The sequence below is a fragment of the Protomyctophum bolini genome, assembly GCF_963924005.1.
Source record: "Protomyctophum bolini genome assembly, chromosome: 9".
NCBI classification, from domain to species: domain Eukaryota; kingdom Metazoa; phylum Chordata; class Actinopteri; order Myctophiformes; family Myctophidae; genus Protomyctophum; species Protomyctophum bolini.
The window spans coordinates 41,533,307-41,552,163 of NC_137870.1; the positions used below are offsets into that span (position 1 = coordinate 41,533,307).

Genomic DNA, 18,857 nt, shown 5'->3' on the forward strand with positions numbered 1-18,857 from the left:
TGTGTGTCTTAAGTACCAGGTCTTATTCCCTAACTTGAGTAAACTAAAGACCTGGAGGCGTGATCAATGCCATTTGGCTATTCTGAGTGGCCAAAGAGCATTGATCACGCCTCCAGGTCTTCAGTTTACTCAAGTTAGGGAATAAGACCTGGTACTTAAGACACGCAAAATACAGCCCTTAGCATCCAGGGGGTGCTCTTTCTTATTCATGTCACAATGTGACAATAACAGTTATTGTCACATTGTTGTGACATGTTGTGAGCTTATTGCCTATTTTCACTATTTATTTATTTGGTTTTAAATTATACATTTTTTTGAGGGGAGCTAGGCGCTAGCTAGCCCCTCCTATATACAGCTTTTGTCCCCACAAAATGTCTGCAACACAAACATTAAATGCCATTGACAATGAAGGGCAAATGTACATGTACGTCATTTGTCCCCCACACGGCTCATAATATTTGCCATCGACAAAGAAAGGAGAAATTAGGTCAAATGTCCACCAAATATGGCGGACATTATGTGGCATAACAGGCATTAATGATTGGCCAGTATGAGATGATGATGCATGATGATGATGATAAGAGCACCCCTCACTTCACACGGGTGTGATTTTTTTAATAATATAATAATTTATTCTGTTTGGGTCACATGGAGACACCACGTGTTTCATTTGGGTCTCGGACTGAAAGGTTTTTGGGAAACTGATGAAGACAATCCATAAGAATCATAACAATGGGCTTCACTCATGGTCAAATGTCCGTGGATAGCCTTTGACCTATACAAGCTATACCTCTAACCTCAAATCAAATCAAACTTATAAAGCACATTTACAAAAGACCAGTGGTCTGTTACACGGTCAGAAGAAAATACAAGCATGAAGAGAACAAGAAAAGTAAAATAGCATGCTATAACAACACAACAAAAGAAAGGAGCCGTTTATGCCGAACATAAGCCAAAATGCAATCCGAAATCTGACAGAGTTAACCCATTTCGGGCGGGAACCCCTTTTGGCATTATGTTATGCTTTAGCTATTGAAAAATTAGCAGATCTACAAGCTCATAGCGCGAGTGGCGCGCTATACGAGCTTGTAGGTCTGCTATTTTAGAAAAATCAAAGAACGACTGATTTTTTAAGAAAACTGTCAGGATGTAGAAGACATTTTTTGAATCTGATCTCAGGTTAAAAGACACTACATACACACATATGACTGTGTGGTCCTTGAGCTCCGGTACCTAATGAGTTACACATTAAGCACGGCGCACTGCTGTCTTTTGTCGTGAAGCTATTTTCACTCACCCTGACCCTGAGAAAGTCTTGTATAGCCGAAGCGCGAAGGTCTGTTTTAATGACGCTGTTACAATAAAGCCTTTTTTTCACTTGACTGGAACAGAGAGTGCCTTGGACCTCTATTTTATTTTTTCATGTTTCAACCCTCGCCAAAGAGCACCTATTTTCAGTTGACAAATACAAGGACCACGGCAGTGCTTCTTTCATCTATTCAACTATTGTCACTTGCTTTTGAATAGAGGTTTTTTGTTATTATTCTTAGTACCGTGGTAGCGATAAGCAAGCTTCTTACCAGAAGGTCAACGGCTCCAGTCCTTGGTCTAACTGCAATCGACCAGGGCACTGCTACACAGCATATAAAAGCACATTGAAAAACAATCCACATTGACCAGATCATTTGTGTATTGTAGTTTCCAACTGGTTTGATGCTTTTGCGTTACTTTGTCTGCCTGTCCTGACTACCCCTCGCTTTGCATCGTCATTACACACACCTTTTTTTATCTTCCTTTATTTACCCAGTAGTAGCTGTGCTCATTTTCAGCAACGCCCTGCACATAGAAACACACAAGACAGACACACACATTAAAACCTGGGAGCTGACCAGTACAACCACAGTCTTATTTTGTTGGCCACTATAAGCAGCTCCACTGGAGCAGTTGGGGGTTCAGTCAGTGCCTTGCTCAAGGGCTCTTCAGCTGTGTTGGGTGGGTGAGTGATGACCAATCACTTTCCGACCCAGATTTTTCCTGCCCGTCCGGGGGAATGGAACCGGCATCCTTTGGGCAACAAGGGCGCTCCTCTAACACCTACAGTACGTACATTAATGTACTGGTTTCGGCTGGTTCCGTTTCGTCCAACGCGAAATAGCGTGTCTGTCCCATGAGGAGGACGAGGGAGGAGAGATCAATCTAGCCTATACCAAAACAAACAATTTTTTACTTTTGCGTCGCATTGACTGAAAAAGAACATGGATATAATTAAAGACATTGTTCCCCTGTGTGCATAGCGGAGATTTGCACTTATCCAGGTACAAACTAAAAACAACTTACTGAAGCTAAACATTCACTTTCTACTGTTTCCATGGTTATGTATAGGCCAGGTATCTGCAACCTTTTTTTGACATGAACGTGACATGTTTTAATTGTCTTGATTTAGTCAGTGTGCCATGTCAACATTATGTCGAATTATGACACCACACCACTCCACAAACGATTCCAACAGATGCTGATTGTCCATACATTTTCTATCTTCTTCTGGACTATTTTCTCTCACATCAGGACATTGTAATGATCATTAGACATACAGTAATGCACCTATATCTCCCAGACTCCCTCCCCAGTCAGAGTTCAGTTTGAATGAATGTAGAATTATGTGCAGTATGTGCATGCATTTGAGAGAGAGAGAGAGATAGCTTAATTTAATGTTATTTTAAAAGGGAAAATCCTCTCACGCACACTTATGCCAGTGTGCCAGTGATCACCCTTCACTGTGCCAATGTTGGCACCTGTTCCTAAGGTTGCCTACTAGGCTATGTTATTTTATTTTCTGTGAATTAACTAGTCTACACTAGTTTAACCCAGTGATTCTCAGCCATTTTTATTTCAAGGACCCCCAAATTAAATTGTTAGCCTATAGGCCATTTCATTATGATTTTCATCTCTGGACTGGGACCCCGATCTACAGTACATGCCCAAAAGCCAGTGTTAATTTAACTCAGAGTGTAGGCTATAGTACAGTAAGTAGTATAAGGCTACAAATGGTAGGCCTATAGCCTAGCAAATGCTCACATTATGCTGTAGGCTACATGCATACATTAACCTACTGTCTTTTATTCATCATGATGTCCGTCACTTCTCATTTAGGCCAATTGTATTTATGTACAGACCATTTTGTCCACATTTATTCCTCTAAATGTCTTCGCATAATAATACTGAATAATAATGGCTATGCAAAAACTTGTTTTTCTTTTTAAATTGAACTGACCTTATAGCCTACCGTTTAATTATGTATGCATAAGCCATAACTTACAAAGTGCACTCATCATTATGTTGCTAAGCAGTTGTTCAAGTTGTGCTTAGAAGGTTAGAGTGTTTTCTCAGACCGATTAGAGGGAACATTGTTGTCAAGTGCTGTACAAACATAGAAAAAATAAAAAATAAATCCATAAATACTGACATAACCAACAAGGCACACACAGCTCATGGTCATAGACACAATCCCAAACCATGAGCCACATCAGGAGGATTCAAATGCTAGTGAATAAAAGTGAACTTTGTGCATATAAGTAACACAGTGTTAAAGTATGAAGCATCTGGTTCGGGCCGAGCATTATATGAACACGATTGGTCTGCGTTCGGTGGGAGGTATATAAGCCTGGTGATATTCTATCGCTGCACATACTCATATAGGGCTCTATCGTACGCCATTCTTTATCCGCAAGTAATATCCGCAGCACAACGTATTAGCTGTGTTGGTCGTGGAGTGGATGGCAGAATACACAAAACAACCCTCTGTATCTAAAATAAATGTATTCCAAGGCAGCACGCGTTGCTCTTCCATAAGGCAAGATCCAGGACATAATGGATTATGGATAATAGATCTCTTAACCCATTCTGACCTGAGATCAGATTCATACGAGGTTTCCACGGGACACACACTGGTCTGATTAACCCATTCTGACCTGAGATCAGATTCTAAAAATGTCAGTCGTTCTTCGAATTTTTCAAAAATAGCAGACCTACAAGCTCGTATCGCGCCACTCGGTGGCGCGATATGAGCTTGTAGATCTGCTATTTTTCAATAGCTAAAGCATAACATGATGCCAACACCAAAATGGGTGCCCGGTCAGAATGGGTTAAAGGGGATGCCACCTGGCACACTGATTGGTTTAAGTTGCGTAACGCCCAAAGTACCACACCTATGCATAACGACAGGTGCCTGTCAGCGGAGGGTGTTGAATAACAGGACGGTTCGTTAGGGAGAAGGCGCTATATCTCCCCCCCGTGGGGGGTCCTCACTCACCTGGCAGGTGAGTGAAGAAAACACTCTTTGTATAATCAAAAGTACCAGAGATTGAAGATTTCTCCATCACTAGTGCTATTAGTATGCACAGTGAAATGTTCGTGTGACATGCTCCCCCGTGGCTGTGCTAAATATATGAAACCATTTACCAACATAATTCAAGTAAAAAAACTTAGCAGCAATAGTGAGTTTCTCACAAATGTTAAAAGCAGTCTTTTGGGCTCTCAATTTCTTAATTATCTTTATTGAGATATTTGTTTTTCAGGATGGAGGGAGATAAAAGAATAAAGTCCTCCCAAGACGGTGTAACTAATTAACTTGTTGACGGCACATTAGACAATACAGCAGACAGGTAGGCTAAGAGTTCTCACCAGCAGCAGCGGATTATTATCCTTTACTTAGCAGTTATTAAGTCATTACTGTCATCGATTCAACGAGTCTCAAAAGATTCTAAAGAATTTGTCAGGCTACTTAAACCAAAATTATTTTACACCTGCAGGAGCTAAAAATAAGACTTGGAGCTTGAATTGAAGAACACTAATTGTACAGTAACTGTAGTGTACATGGAACATCAAGAAGGATCTTAATGTAGAAGCCCGGCCGGGTATGATGATCAAAAGAAGTCCATTTAACCTAAAGGAATGTTTGTTTGGATATCGTTAGTTGTTTCCTTCTTTGTATAACAATAGATACTAGAAAATCATTTTTTTGTGGTGTTCCTTTCTTTTTCCTTGTTTTTTTTCTTCTTTTTTTCTCCTCTGAACAATTAATATCGAGTAATTGGTGTTTACCATATAGCCTGCGTTCAAAAATAGCTTAATGCAACCCAAAGCCACATTTGATATTTAGACACATCAAAAGGATTGATGAATTAATGACAGAGAATTCATGGAATATAAATCATTCGTTTTTCACTTACGCCGGTGAAGTTGAAGTTAATTGGTCCTCAGATGCTTCCACCTACAGTATACCTCACCAAGGCATCCTAGTCTACATGCTTTGCCTGGTCTCACTGGGTCATGGTCATTCAGATCTTTACAGTGTTCTACCAATTAAAGAAGACTACTAGCTTGAATGTAAAGACGGGAAACAAATGTCCTCTACATGTGTATAGTTATTCAGCCAACGCTGGAACTGTTACAGTACATTATAGAATTCTATAATAAGGTGCAACTCCTCTCGAAATATAATCAACCAGACTTTCAGGCCACGTGGCAGCCGGGCCTCGCTGTTTTCCATTTTTGGTTGCTAGGCCCGGTTGCTATAGGCCCGGTTGCTATAGGCCCGGTTGCTAGCCCCGGTTGCTAGGCCCGGTTGCTAGGGCCCCACCCGCACTGTTTCTGCGAGCGCAAATCCATTAACTTCTGTTTTAGCCACAATCTTTTCACTTCGTTTTCTCAGAAAAAAACGTCATGACAAAAAGTCAGCGCAAAATGGGATGAGGTCAGGACATTTGGGCAAGTGGCCATGGCTGTTATTAGCCCATGGAGTGTATTTTGTGCTGTAGTTTGACATGTTACATGGTACTGGAAAGTTTGACATTTTCAACATTTTGGCCTGCCATAGGATGTTTTAATGGTAGGGTCACAAGAAACCCCTATAAAGTAATTGCCCAATACCGACAGCCGGTCAGCAAGTGGATTCATGAATATACAGTATGTATACATATATAGACAATACTCTAGGCCAATAAAAAAGACTATATACCAAATTTCCCACCCGTCCACCTCGACTGCCGGACTAGTATGTGGCCTTTTGTCAATCCAATCCCTAACTTTGATTTGATTTTGGTAAATGAAATATAAACAAACACAATATAACGTAAATCCAGGATATAAAAGCGTAAAATGTGGTCCTGCAACACAACATTTAAATACAAAATGTGCAACACTGAAAACCACCTAAAATCCATAACCGATATTTAATTAAAGAACATGAATTCATGACTATTTGCTTATCTAGTTAACAAAACACGTGGAGACTATACGCGAGGTGAACTCAGGACTCTTAAGAGTAAGTAAATTACTTAAATTACTTAAAAAGACCGTCTATCCATTAGCATGAAGGCCGCAACTTCAATCAGGTCTCTCTCTCATTCACAATTCACAAATGTATTCCTCTCACACGCTGCAAGCAGTGATATGAAAAATTATCAATTTGTAATGTGGCCTGGGTGTTGAATTCAATGTAGCAGCTACCTAACACCCCCCCACCCCACCCCACCACCCTGTTCTAAGATTAATGACTTCAGACAGGTGCAGAGCAAAGAAGGAAACAATCGTGATTGTGTCAGAGGCGATAATACATTGACACATCACATGGCTGACAGCGTATGTGTTATGCTTAAGAGGTGAGTGCCAGAGTGCACAGCTGTGGATCTCTCTGTGTGCTGTATTTAGATGTAAATAGATGCAGATCGCATGACGTCCTTCTAACGCCATGGACCAGAGCTAAGCAGTTACCTGTGGATATAACCTGACACTGACACATGCTGACAGCCGGCACCAAGACGTATAATAAAGAACATGTTTTTCCACACTTTTAGAACACGCCTGCCGGTCATTATGAGGATTATCCTCAACGACCTTGCAGGCGTATATGCAAAGGCTACAATTATGAAATTTAGATAGCATATTATGTACAGTAAACATAGGATTCTATAGTGCAGGCAGGGGTAGGCAAACCTCAGGCACGAGTGCCAACGTTGGCACAGGGGACGGTGATCACTGGCACACTGGCATAAGTGTGAGAGATAGTTTTCTAAACAATTTAGTCAGTTAAGTCCATGCACTCACATGCCTCAGCCTGCACATAATTTGACATTCATTCAAACTGATAACTGACTGGGGAGGTTAGTCTTGGAGTTAGGTGGGGTTATTGCTCTCAGTCTAATGATAATTAGGCTACATCCTGATGGGAAATAAAACATAAAGTTATGTCTAGCCTATATGGACAGACAACATCATTTCAAATATGTATAATGTTTAAGTGGTGTCGTATTCAAACTTCATGTTGATATGGCACACTGGACTATCAAGAAAATTAAAAACATGACACGTCATGTGTGCTGTTTACTTTTCTAGGTAGTTCACCTTTCACCTAGTAGGCCCTATGTGTATTGGAGACCAATGTTCTTTTGCTTAATTAGTAATTCTCCTCACCTGGTAGCTTCACTAGGGTAGTTATGAGGTGATTAGTTTGGTCAGAGTCAGTTCAGTTCAAGCCAGCACACTGTCAAGAGCTCTCTCACTACATGTTGAGTTAACCCTTTCTATCAGGCCTTGGACAGGATAAGTCTGTAAGTTTGTGTGTTTTTTGTTAAACTTCTTGGCTCTTAAAGCAATTTACATGTTATTTTGTAATCTTGTATGATGCATACAATAACTATGTTTGGTTTATTATTTTACAGTATATGACACCAATGTTGTGTTTCTATTTTTTCTGTATTGCAGTTTTACAATGTATTCTTCACTAAAGAACCCAAACCAAAGTCACTGCCTTTGGAGCTTTATTGGGAACCTTGTTAGCTGTCTGCCATGCCATACACAATGTACACCAACGTATAGTAAGGGCAGAACATCATGTCAAAAAGGTTGCCGACCCCTGCTATAGTGTATATATAATTGTGCAGAAATTAGGTTCTTAGCTTACTTACTTATGGTCCTTGATGACTATTTCTATGTACAGTATTTGATGTTTTACCATGTCATTGCTCATCATGCAGACATACAGTAGGACGCAACTATGGTCATCAGGTATAGAATCAAGCCCCGAGAACAGTTAGCACTTCCGCATGAAAGAAATCACACCTGTGTGAACCGAGTGGTGCAACTCCCCTCTCTCCCCCCCTCCTCTCTCTCTCTCTCTCTCTCTCTTTCTGCTCCGTCAGATTAGCTTTATTATGGATATCAATCCGCGTCACTGAGAACTATTTTTTCATTATTATTTTGGCTCGGCCTTTCCTTCTTTAGCGAACCTAGACAGTCAGAAGTTGGATTTGCGTCCAGCAGGTGGCAGCCATGTCACATACTTCTGTCGTTCCAATTTCACGCATGCGCACACCACTCGTGCTCATTGACGTACACAAACAGGTACACGGACATTGCTGGTTGTAGGAGTGGTTGCACCACTCAAAAATGCAGAAGTAGAGCGTCCTTCCGGGTGCTTCAAAACGCCACTGAGCAACTTCCATTGAAATGAATAGCTAATAGAGGCGCGGCTGTCGCTCCTCGTTCGCCCTCTATCCTATTTATAACTCTATGGGCGCGAGCACACTTAAGAGTCAAAAAACGCCTATAGTCCAGGCATCTCTTCCATGTGCGGCTTCAACTTGACTTGCCTCTGCAAAAAAAAACAGAGACGCTTTGCCGACACTCCAAGTTGAAGCTGTGCGCGAGCGTCATTTCCATCCACCAGCTGTTTAAAAAAACCAGGAAGAGACGTCTGGACTATAGCCGCTCTCTTGCCGCTCTCTTGACGCGTATATGTGCCCGCGCCCTGTGTGTAGAATGCCCCGGGAAAGAAGTATAGTCCCACTGGATAGTATGAGCCCTATCCACACTTTTCCTGGGCTGTGTGTGCTCCAGTTCCTGTCGATTTGATCCAATGAAAGCCAATGAAACTGGTCAGATGACCAATGATATCCAATGAAATCAACAGGAACTGGAGCACACACAGCCCAGGAAAAGTGTGGATAGGATCCGCTCCCTATAGGATCCACCCCTATCTGTCTAAATCATTCAACATTTGTAAAAAAAAAAAAAGATGTACAAGATCTCAGCGTGGCACGAAATTACGCGATGTTGAGCTTGTATATCTGCTATTTTTGAGAGCCACTGTTCTAAAGCAACTGATCTAAATCCTATAAGAGCTTTCTGACGAAACGTTCCATGGACGAATCCACCATGGTCTATCCAGCTTTGGCTGATCGTCTATTGGCCTCTGTCGGGGCTGAGGAGGAGGCGCCTGTCAGTGAGGGGTGAACGGAACGGAACCGGACGAGCAGTGACTAGAACAGAACAGAAAGGATAGAACAACGTTGCTGAGACTATTCCACCTACATCACAGCCGATAGAATGACAAGTCCCTTGACATATTAATGATACTATTCAGCATGATCTCCCCCTCAGGTAGGGAGAGGGAAACCACACGGAAACATTGTGATTAAAAAGAGCGGGGGAAAAAAAGCATTAGAGCAGTCAAATGTGAAGATAATTGCTGCTATTACTCTTCACAATGTGTCAATAGGCCTCCGTTTGACACAACTAATAATTCATATGTAATGATTTTGGCAGTTAAAATATACTATAGGCTATATATCTCTTCTGCCTTTGCTGGGATCATTGTACTGCAGGGGGTATAAGTGGAAGGATTGGATAATGTCTGTGTGTCTGTGTGTGTGTGTGTGTGTGTGTGTGTGTGTGTGTGTGTGTGTGTGTGTGTGTGTGTGTGTGTGTGTGTGTGTGTGTGTGTGTGTGCTGAGTCCACAATCCACCGCTATACTGTACATTTATGTACATATACGTATACTGAAAATTAGGGATGTCCCCCCGATCCGATCCCGATACCTCAATTTCTGTGTTAGCCAATACCGAATACCAGTGATCTCATGTTGTGTTTATAGCTATATCGCTATATATCTGGTGTTGTGTTTATAGCTAGACTCCTCACTCAAATGTGCACTTGTAGTTTTGGTGGGGCAACTCCAAAGCAAACTCCACATGTCCCCAACATTATATTTACCTGCCATAGTGTCAACCCCTTATTACCCCCTGTGTCGGATCGGTGGTTAGACTGGCATATTCGCCGATATACCGATATGACCCGATATATGACCAATAAGGGGCCGATCCGTTTTCCTGATACTGATACAGTATCGGCTCGGGCAGCAAAAAAACACGTGATCGAGGACATCCCCTATATACTGAAAATTAATTAGCTGCCTTCTTTGTTGCACAGAGACAGAAAAACACCCCTCTGGTTTTAGAGTATATAGGCTAGACGTTTATTGCACTTTTTCCCGTCACTGGGCCTTCTTCTCTCTTCCATGGAGCACAAACAGTCAAGAGCACAGCTAGCGCAACCAACAACGGGGCCATTTCTACACACGTGTCGAGGGAATACATATTGTCTTTGTGGTTGGCCGCGCTGTGCTCGCTTTCGCCCGGCCAATTTGTTCTAGTAAGTGACTCTGTGTGCACCGTTACCAGGCTCCCGCAGCACCCCTCAGCCCCCCCCCCCCCCCCCCCCCTCCCCCCCATTGCACACTGGAGTGGTGGCGAGAACTGTTGTTGCTTTCAGCCGCAAACCATGTATCTCCATATTGAATTTTTATGTTTCTTTTTATCCCCCTTTTTAAATTTTCTACTTCATCGTCCACCAGTGTCGCACAATAGCAAAGTATAGAAAAAAATACACGCAAAAATACACGCCTCGCAATTATGCAATGCGTTGTGAGCTTGTTTAGTTTGGCTAAATTCTTTGTTTTACTTTTTATTTTATTTACAGTGGTCTTGTTTTTTTTGAGTGGTGCAACCACTCCTACAACCAGCAATGTCCGTCCGTGTACCTGTTTGTTTGTGTACCTGTATGAGCACTGAGTATGTGACTTATTAATAGCAGTAGGGGGCGCCAGAAACAGAGAGAGGGGTAGTGCTGTGTCTCTAATATGAGAGAGAGAGAGAGAGAGAGAGAGAGAGAGAGAGAGAGAGAGAGAGAGAGAGAGAGAGAGAGAGAGAGAGATGGGGGGGGGGAATTGCACCACTCAGTTCACACGTGTGTGATTTTTTGTATAAATATTTAACCGATGAAAAGCATTATCAAAGACCTTGTGGCCACAACAGTAAACAACGATCACAATGGATCCGTTTGGTGCAAAAACGGCACGTCCTTCTTTCATTCCATTTCCTGAAACATACATACAAGGTTGGCGCCCGACGCCGCCGGCGGCGGCGGCGCTATATATACTGAAACGCCAACCGAGCGATGCCAGATGGCTCCCGTGCAACAATGTAGGGCTCTGAGGAGGATGAGCGCTGAAAAGAAGATTGATTTCCTTTGTGGTTGTATGACAAGCCAAGCACTGGAGCACAGCTCTCTCCAGACACACACAAGAGAGTCTAAAAAAAAAAAAAAAACGGGGGGGGGAAAGAAAAAAAACATATTTCTACAATTCTTTATTTTCTTTTCTTTTCTTCGCTCAGATCAATCAGCCTTGGAGCAAGACCACAGGCTGTACTTTCAAGGGATTGCGAATTTGTCTCCGGGTTTTTTTTACCCCCCCAGGACGGTGTGTGTGTGTGTGTGTGTGTGTGCGCACACGTGCGTGCGTGTGCTTTATAGTACACACTTTATAGTACACGTGTATATTGCATAATATAATATAGTATAGTATGTATAGTTGACATAGATACTCCACTGTTACGTTCTTAGTTTATACATGATTCATGATATAACTACTTTTTATATATGTGATGTATGCCATGCTTTTGTTTTTGCTTAATGTAATCAGAGCAGACGCTCTGGATAAAGAGCTCGTCTGCTAAATGCCTAAACTGTAAATTGTGCATGCGTGCGCGTGTGTGTAAATTCATGCATGTGTAATTTAGTATCCCCTCAAAAGCAAAAGTGTCACTGTTGAGTGTGCTAACATATATTTATAGAGTAAAAGCCTCAGTGTGGATGTAACACAGACACAAATGTAATCAATGTTTATTATATTTAATGGTTTCATTTGCACACAGTAGCAAGTGAGTAAAGCTAAAACTTGGAATAGTACATAATCATACTACTGTATATATTTTCAATTGCCAAGTGTCACACAGTGATTAATTATTAATTCAAAATGTTTTTTTTTTTCCTAGGCATGTTTCTCACTTCAATTAGTTCAATAATAGTTTGTTAGGAGTTCCCATAGATGAATTTACACAAGGGGGGGAATGATAATAAAGATATTAATAGTAATTTTGCATTATAACTGTATACATGATGATAATGTCTTAATATTCATACAGGTTGATGCCTTTATTCATGGTGCACATCAACCTGAAAATATCCTGTCTGTCTGTCTGTCTGTCTGTGTCCCTTTTATGCCCGCAGAGACAGAAATATCAGCACACTTTATATCATCAGATAGCTGATGTCACCAATTGTAGTACCTATACGTCATTGGCTGGCCTCCAACTACTAAATGATAAAAGGGTACTTCAAGTAATCTAACAATGAGTACAACGGGTACTCTGACAACGGGTATTGCATAAGTGGGTGTGTCATGCGTTCCCAAGACGCAGCATCGCCTAAGTGTTAATTAAATGGGGAATGGCATGAAGAATTTTGCCCATAAGGAATATACTGGACTTTTCTTTTCAGCCTCACTCATTGTACCTTAATTTGGATCTTTCCACAGACCCTGCTTCGTGAGAGTAGGAAGGAGAGCACGGTGAGCACCCTGTTCCTGTCCCCCTCCAACATCGAGACAGGCCAGCAGATCGTCTGCAAGGCCTCCAACAAGGCAGTGCCCAATGGCAAGGAGACCAGCGTCACCATCGACATCCAACGTGAGTTGACTACTGTTTGTTGTTTTGCATTGACTCTGCAAAAACCATTCTGGTTTCTGCACTCCTCTGATCCATCTCATTGTTATCTCTTGTCTTTCTCGGTCTGTGCTATAGCTGTCTCTTTGTATACCCTCCCTGTTTCAAACCCTTTCTCTTTCACAACCGGCTTCAAGGTTCCCAAGTTAATCAGTACTGCTGACGAAAAGTGTTTCACGTGATGCATTTAAAGCTACAACAATACGGGTCCTATTTTTGAGTGGTGCCAATCGCTCCTATGAGTGACTTTGTGTGTATGTCTGCATGTCCCTATGTTTGAGCACGACCTCTGCAGCTGATGCTGATCAGCCCACACACACACACACACACACACACACACACACACACACACACACACTCTACAATACGTATACGTATAGTTGCACCACTCAGTTAACCCATTTTGACCTGAGATCAGATTTTAAAAAAAAAGCTTGTAGAGAATAGCTAAAGCATAACATAATGCTAACACCAAAAGGGGTTCCCGCTCAAAATGGGTTAACACGGATGTGGTTTTTGAGGGGCGCCAGCCCCTCCTATGCACAGCTTTGTGTGTAAGTGTTTATGTATGAGCACGGAATGTGCTCAGCTGATTAGGCTGAGCATGGAATGTGATGTATGATGATGTAGTATGAGACACCATGGTCGATCATATTTTACACCATGTCAATAAAGTTATTTGAAGCAACTTTACTTTAGTTCGGTCATCCTATAGCGACGAGACAACGAACTGAGCATAAAGCTCAAGCATTCCTGATGACGCAAAACGACACACTATAAAGTATATATAATCTCTCTTTTTTGGAATTTGGCTACGTTTTCCACTCCAGTGACCAGTAGTCGACAGTATGTATAGAGATCTGAAGCTGTCATTTGGCTAATGTTCCTTAAACCTTATTGCTCTTTGCTGGATATTTTGTAATTGGTTTCCATTTTTGGGGGTGAACGGGCGAGTCATCTTTTATACGTCTGCTCCACAGTGTAATGAAACATCACACAAATCCGTCTATGAAATCAACGAGGGTTTTCTTTAATTATTTTTTCTGTCCTTTTTTTACTCCCTCTCTCTACCATGCCACTGTGCACACACATATCCCTGCCTCGTTCCTTTCCCCACACAGGTGCCATCAATCTTTCTGATGAATGACGTGCACATGAGCAATCCCCCCCTCCAAAATAGGCAAAGTAAGCCCATGCGTGTAGAAAACACATTGAACCCCAATTGTCGGGGAATCTTTTTTCGATCAAGAACCACTCACAGCTCTGAACGCAAGGATTTCACATCACTCATAGCCCCCATTCAACACCATTAAGTACGACTAATAAAGCAGAAAATGCTATTTAGAGAGCCATTACAAACTGACGGCTCCATTCTTTTCATTGTGTATACAGCACAAGAGGTGCCGGGGAACAGCCCAGGCGCGGGTGTAAAAAACAAAAGATTAACAGTTGTTGGTGTTTGCTATACCCTGGCAGTTTGTCCCCATCATTTATTTTTGTCATGCAGAGAGAGAGAGAGAGAGAGAGAGAGGGGGGGGGGGGGGGGGAGAGAGAGAGAGAGAGAGAGAGAGAGAGAGAGAGAGAGAAAGAGAGAGAGAGTGGGGGGGGGGGGGGGAGAGCTGGGAGGGAGGGAGGAGGGAGATGCATACAGAAAGAGTGGGAACTGTGCCCATATGGAAAAATTAATGAATTTCACTTTCATCTGCAATTAGGGTATTCCTATACTGCAGCCTCAGATTACCACTACATTTACTATAACCCAGGAAAAGAGAAGAATACAGCAGGTTATCTTGACACAATTAACCCCCTTCCCTTGGGCTTTGTCTTGCCATCACTCATGATTCATGAACCCTCCACCAAGTCTCCATCTCCATCCACTGATCCCTCTTCACCCTTTGACAGGTGAAATGCGCTCTGCCTCCGCAGTCCACACAGCCTTCAGCACTCCAGCACTGAAAGGCCACCTAATTAAGCTGGTTCTGAAATTAAAAGTACTGTAATTCAAACTTTGATTCATTCATGCCGGCCATCAAGAATAACTCCCGGCCAGGGCTGATTCATTTGATTACAAGGTATATTCCGCTGTGGAAATTATGGCATATGAAAGGCTGCACACACTTGCACAGCGTGAGCGCGTTTGTTCTATGTAATGTTTAAAACGATGAGCAGGGCAGCATGCTGCTGGCCCTAAGGTACAGACAGCTTTAGCTTACAACTTCAAGAGTGCCGCTTCATCCCAGGAACATGAGCGTTTACCCATGAACCCTCAGATGGAGGCAGAAACATAGGACATTCACAATGAAGAGCCTTTAACCCATTCTGACCTGAGATCAGATTCATACGAGGTTTCCATGGGACACACACTGGTCTGATGAACCCATTCTGACCTGAGATCAGATTCTAAAAATGTCAGTCGTTCTTCGATTTAAAAAAAAATAGCAGACCTACAAGCTTGTAGCGCGCCACTCGGTGGCGCGCTATGAGCTTGTAGATCTGCTATTTTTCAATAGCTAAAGCATAACATAATGCTAACACCAAAATGGGTTCCCGTTCAGAATGGGTTAAGCAAGACAACTGAAGTGCTTCAAGTGGCGCTGCGGCTCTGCGTATGGCCTCCCTGTAGAGCTGCCTGTGTGCCAGGGCCTGTTGAGGCTTTGTGTTGAGAATGGGATATTATGCAGGAAGCTATACCTTCAACAGGAGGGCACAAACTAAAAATGCAACAGTGTTCTGGATGACATGGAACTGTACGGCTTGTAAAAATCCGTCCATTTGTCCACTCTCTCTATAGTCTCGCGTGGCCAGACTGTTGCCCGATCTGGCATATTTCCAAATGCTTCCGTCATATACGGTCCGGAGAAACGGAAGCTCTGATCATGAGTATAAGTGATGAAGCGGAAGTGAAGCCTCCTCCCCACTTCCGTTTCGTCTTTACAGTCGGTGCACATTTTATCCTAATATAAATTGAAATCATCTAAGCATAATATATATAGCTTGCTTGCCTATAGCAGAAATGGAAATAAAAAATAAGCTCTAAATATATACAGTATAACGGAAATGACAGATTACTCGGATTGGCGTAGTTCCAGACTCTATATAGCATTCGGATATTGTGGAATAGTTATCTGGCTACGCGAGACTACTCTTTCACACAACACAATCGGATCGAATGTAATATGCAGGGCTATAGTCGTACCGGTAGCTATATCGAGGTGAATGGAGCTATAGTGGTATGCGCAGTGCATGCGCCCCATGGTCCTTATTGTTACAAGCAGAACAGGTGTTGTATAAATAAATGATGGAACTTTAGCAAGGTGGAGGAGCCGTCGACATATAGGCTCCCCTCCCTCCCAAGCACCGCAGAGGCCTGGCCTATTGCGCTACACCCCCTCCACAGGGGGGCAGTGTGCTAGCTACGAGGAGGTGGTAAATATTGATGATACGCATCTGTTGTCGGCAGCCTAAGGAAGGACACACACCAGAAACGAGCACACGAGAGACAATTAGGTAGGAAAATGTAGTGCATGCTCGGAGAAGACAGAACACTTGTACAATACGTACATGCCGGGGATACAAAAGGAAGTGCTGGTACTAGTTGGAAGAAAATGCGTTGAAAGATTGGTGGAAGATTTATTCTTACAGTGTTTCTCTTGTATATAGTTTATTTCATCCCAACGTGCAGGCCAGTGCATGGCTAAGCATTTACTGTAAGCAGATACAGCACAAAAACCCATGACATTTTCCAATCTTGCAAGGGAGTGCAACTTCAAAACCTTCAAACCCAACATAAAGCAACCAGGCATGACCCAGCTGCTGCTGCTATACGCCACCGGAAACAAAAGCACTTGAATGGCAAATAATACAATAACTTGAATAATATACAGTAGGCATGTTTGTCCCAGAGATTGTCCCAAATGGGGGCCTGATATTAATGCATACTGTATCATACCACGGGTCCTTGAAATAAAAAGAAAAGAAAAAAGAGTTAAAGATTATTTCTGGACCGTGCTGAGCGCAGTAGAGCGTCTATATTTCGGAGCCCTGCTTGTGCATGCACATACGTAACAAGCCCACCTGCACTGTTCCACTCCTACGTGATTAAGTGGCACCATATAGTCTCTCGTCGGGTATACTGGGGTGTTTGTTTAGGCAACGTCTGAGCTGTTGGACTTCCATAGAAGCCGTCCAGGATATAACAGACGGAGATGACGGGCGGTATAGCGAACACTTAGCTGGTAATCCGTGTCTGCATAATGCATTTATATTGTGTGTGTGTGTGTGTGTGCGTGCGTGCGTGCGTGCGTGCGAGCGTGCGTGCGTGTTTTTTTATTCTCTCGGTTCATCAGACATTTCAAGCAACAAGCAAAATCCACTGATTAAGAATCCGTATTGTCTTTTATCTTAAAAAATCCAAAGACTGAAAACGTTAAGAGTCAGTATCGTCTACAGTATGTATTATGTAACATGGTTAATAGTGCTTCCACTTGCCCAGGCATTATATTGTATTGTGATCCAGTGTTCTTTGACTTTAAGAGTTCAAGCGGTTGCCTTTAAGTGAATGACGTAACCTAACCGCACTTCCTATTTCATATTGGCTTTGAAAGCGGTAGGTTGTGTTTATTTTGCTCTGCAGATTATTTTATTATTTTCATTTACAATTGTGTAATATATTGATACATATATGTACCCAAAGTTGTTAAGACACATATACTGTGTTTTCATGGTACTTCATCTGCTTTATTTCCAGCAAATGTATTGTGGGAAACATAATACAAGTCAGAGTAGAGCAGTGATTGCCTCGTTGTCTTTTGTACAGGTGCATATTGTATTTATTGTCATCTACTTCCTATTTTCATATTGGCTTTGAAAGCGCAAATGTAATGTGGGAAACGTATACAAGTCAGAGCAGAGCAGTGACTGCCTCGTTGTCTTTTGTACAGAATAAATCCATTCACTGCTGAGATCCTGCCCTATGGTACTTCATAACACACAACGCAAGATCACGTCTGTAACATATACACACACACACACACACATTGTATGTAATCTGGTTAGCGCCTTTTTAACTATACTATATGGCACTCATCAATCAGATTGCTAATCGTTTACTTCAAACAATGCGTGAGTGTGAGCACGTGTGGGGTGTAGGGCTACTTCCGTGCGTGTGCGCGGCTGCGTGCATGCAGACGTGTGTGTATGTCTCCTGATATGGATCATTATTTTAAAGGCACCCTTGTGCTGGGCTGCTAGGGCTTCTGGGAAATTGAGGCCAATACAAGTGGACGGGGGGTTTGCCTCTTAGAGGCAGATCTTGTGCCTCACCATCATGGCCGCTGCAGGTGCTGATTATCACAACAAACGGACGGATCATTTTTCGCCGGGTTTTCACGGATCAAACGCCCCAAATACTTCAGCATTATATGCTCTTTAAAGGTTAATAAAACAATCTCGGGCCGCGTAGAGTAATGTTAATGCGATCAATTCAGTGACAAACAAAAGTAATTAAAATGTTTTCAGACTTAACTGCCTTATTCCACTCACCTGTAAACTCAGAGGCCCGTTGTCTTAATTTGTCCCTCTCCCCGCCCCCCGCCCTTTAGAGAAAAAAATCCAATGCATTATTTCTTCAGGCTTTACCTCGTTATCATTTTAATGCCAGTGATTTACATCCACCTCAGCATTTCCTGCAGCCGGACAGAAGTTTATGCAGTTATCTGAACCAGAGGGTGAACCAAATTAGCATCTAAATAATTACAATATGTGCCAGTGCGGTATTACCAAAATGAGAGGGATTTAAAAAGAAGGAGAAAAAAAAGAGTTGATAGACTGCTGACTTTATAGTCGTCCCAACCAGGCCAGCCCATTAGCATGCCTGTAATTTGATAGTGGGGGGAGTGCAAAGGCTGCTGTGCAGTGCAACTGTTTCTCCAGGCGCAGTGCGACTCTCAATTACGCCC

At 42.4% G+C, this 18,857-nt stretch overlaps 1 protein-coding gene across 1 annotated transcript in view; it reads left to right on the forward strand.

Annotated features, from left to right (window-relative positions):
- kirrel3b (kirre like nephrin family adhesion molecule 3b) overlaps window positions 1–18,857 on the forward strand; it is a gene marked incomplete at both ends in the record, with an annotated part of 253,165 nt that overhangs the window by 174,109 nt on the left and 60,199 nt on the right. Inside the window, one exon of the mRNA XM_080771662.1 lies at window positions 12,714–12,864. Within this exon, the coding sequence (XP_080627788.1) occupies window positions 12,714–12,864 (151 nt within the window). The remainder of the gene's footprint in view (window positions 1–12,713; window positions 12,865–18,857) is intronic.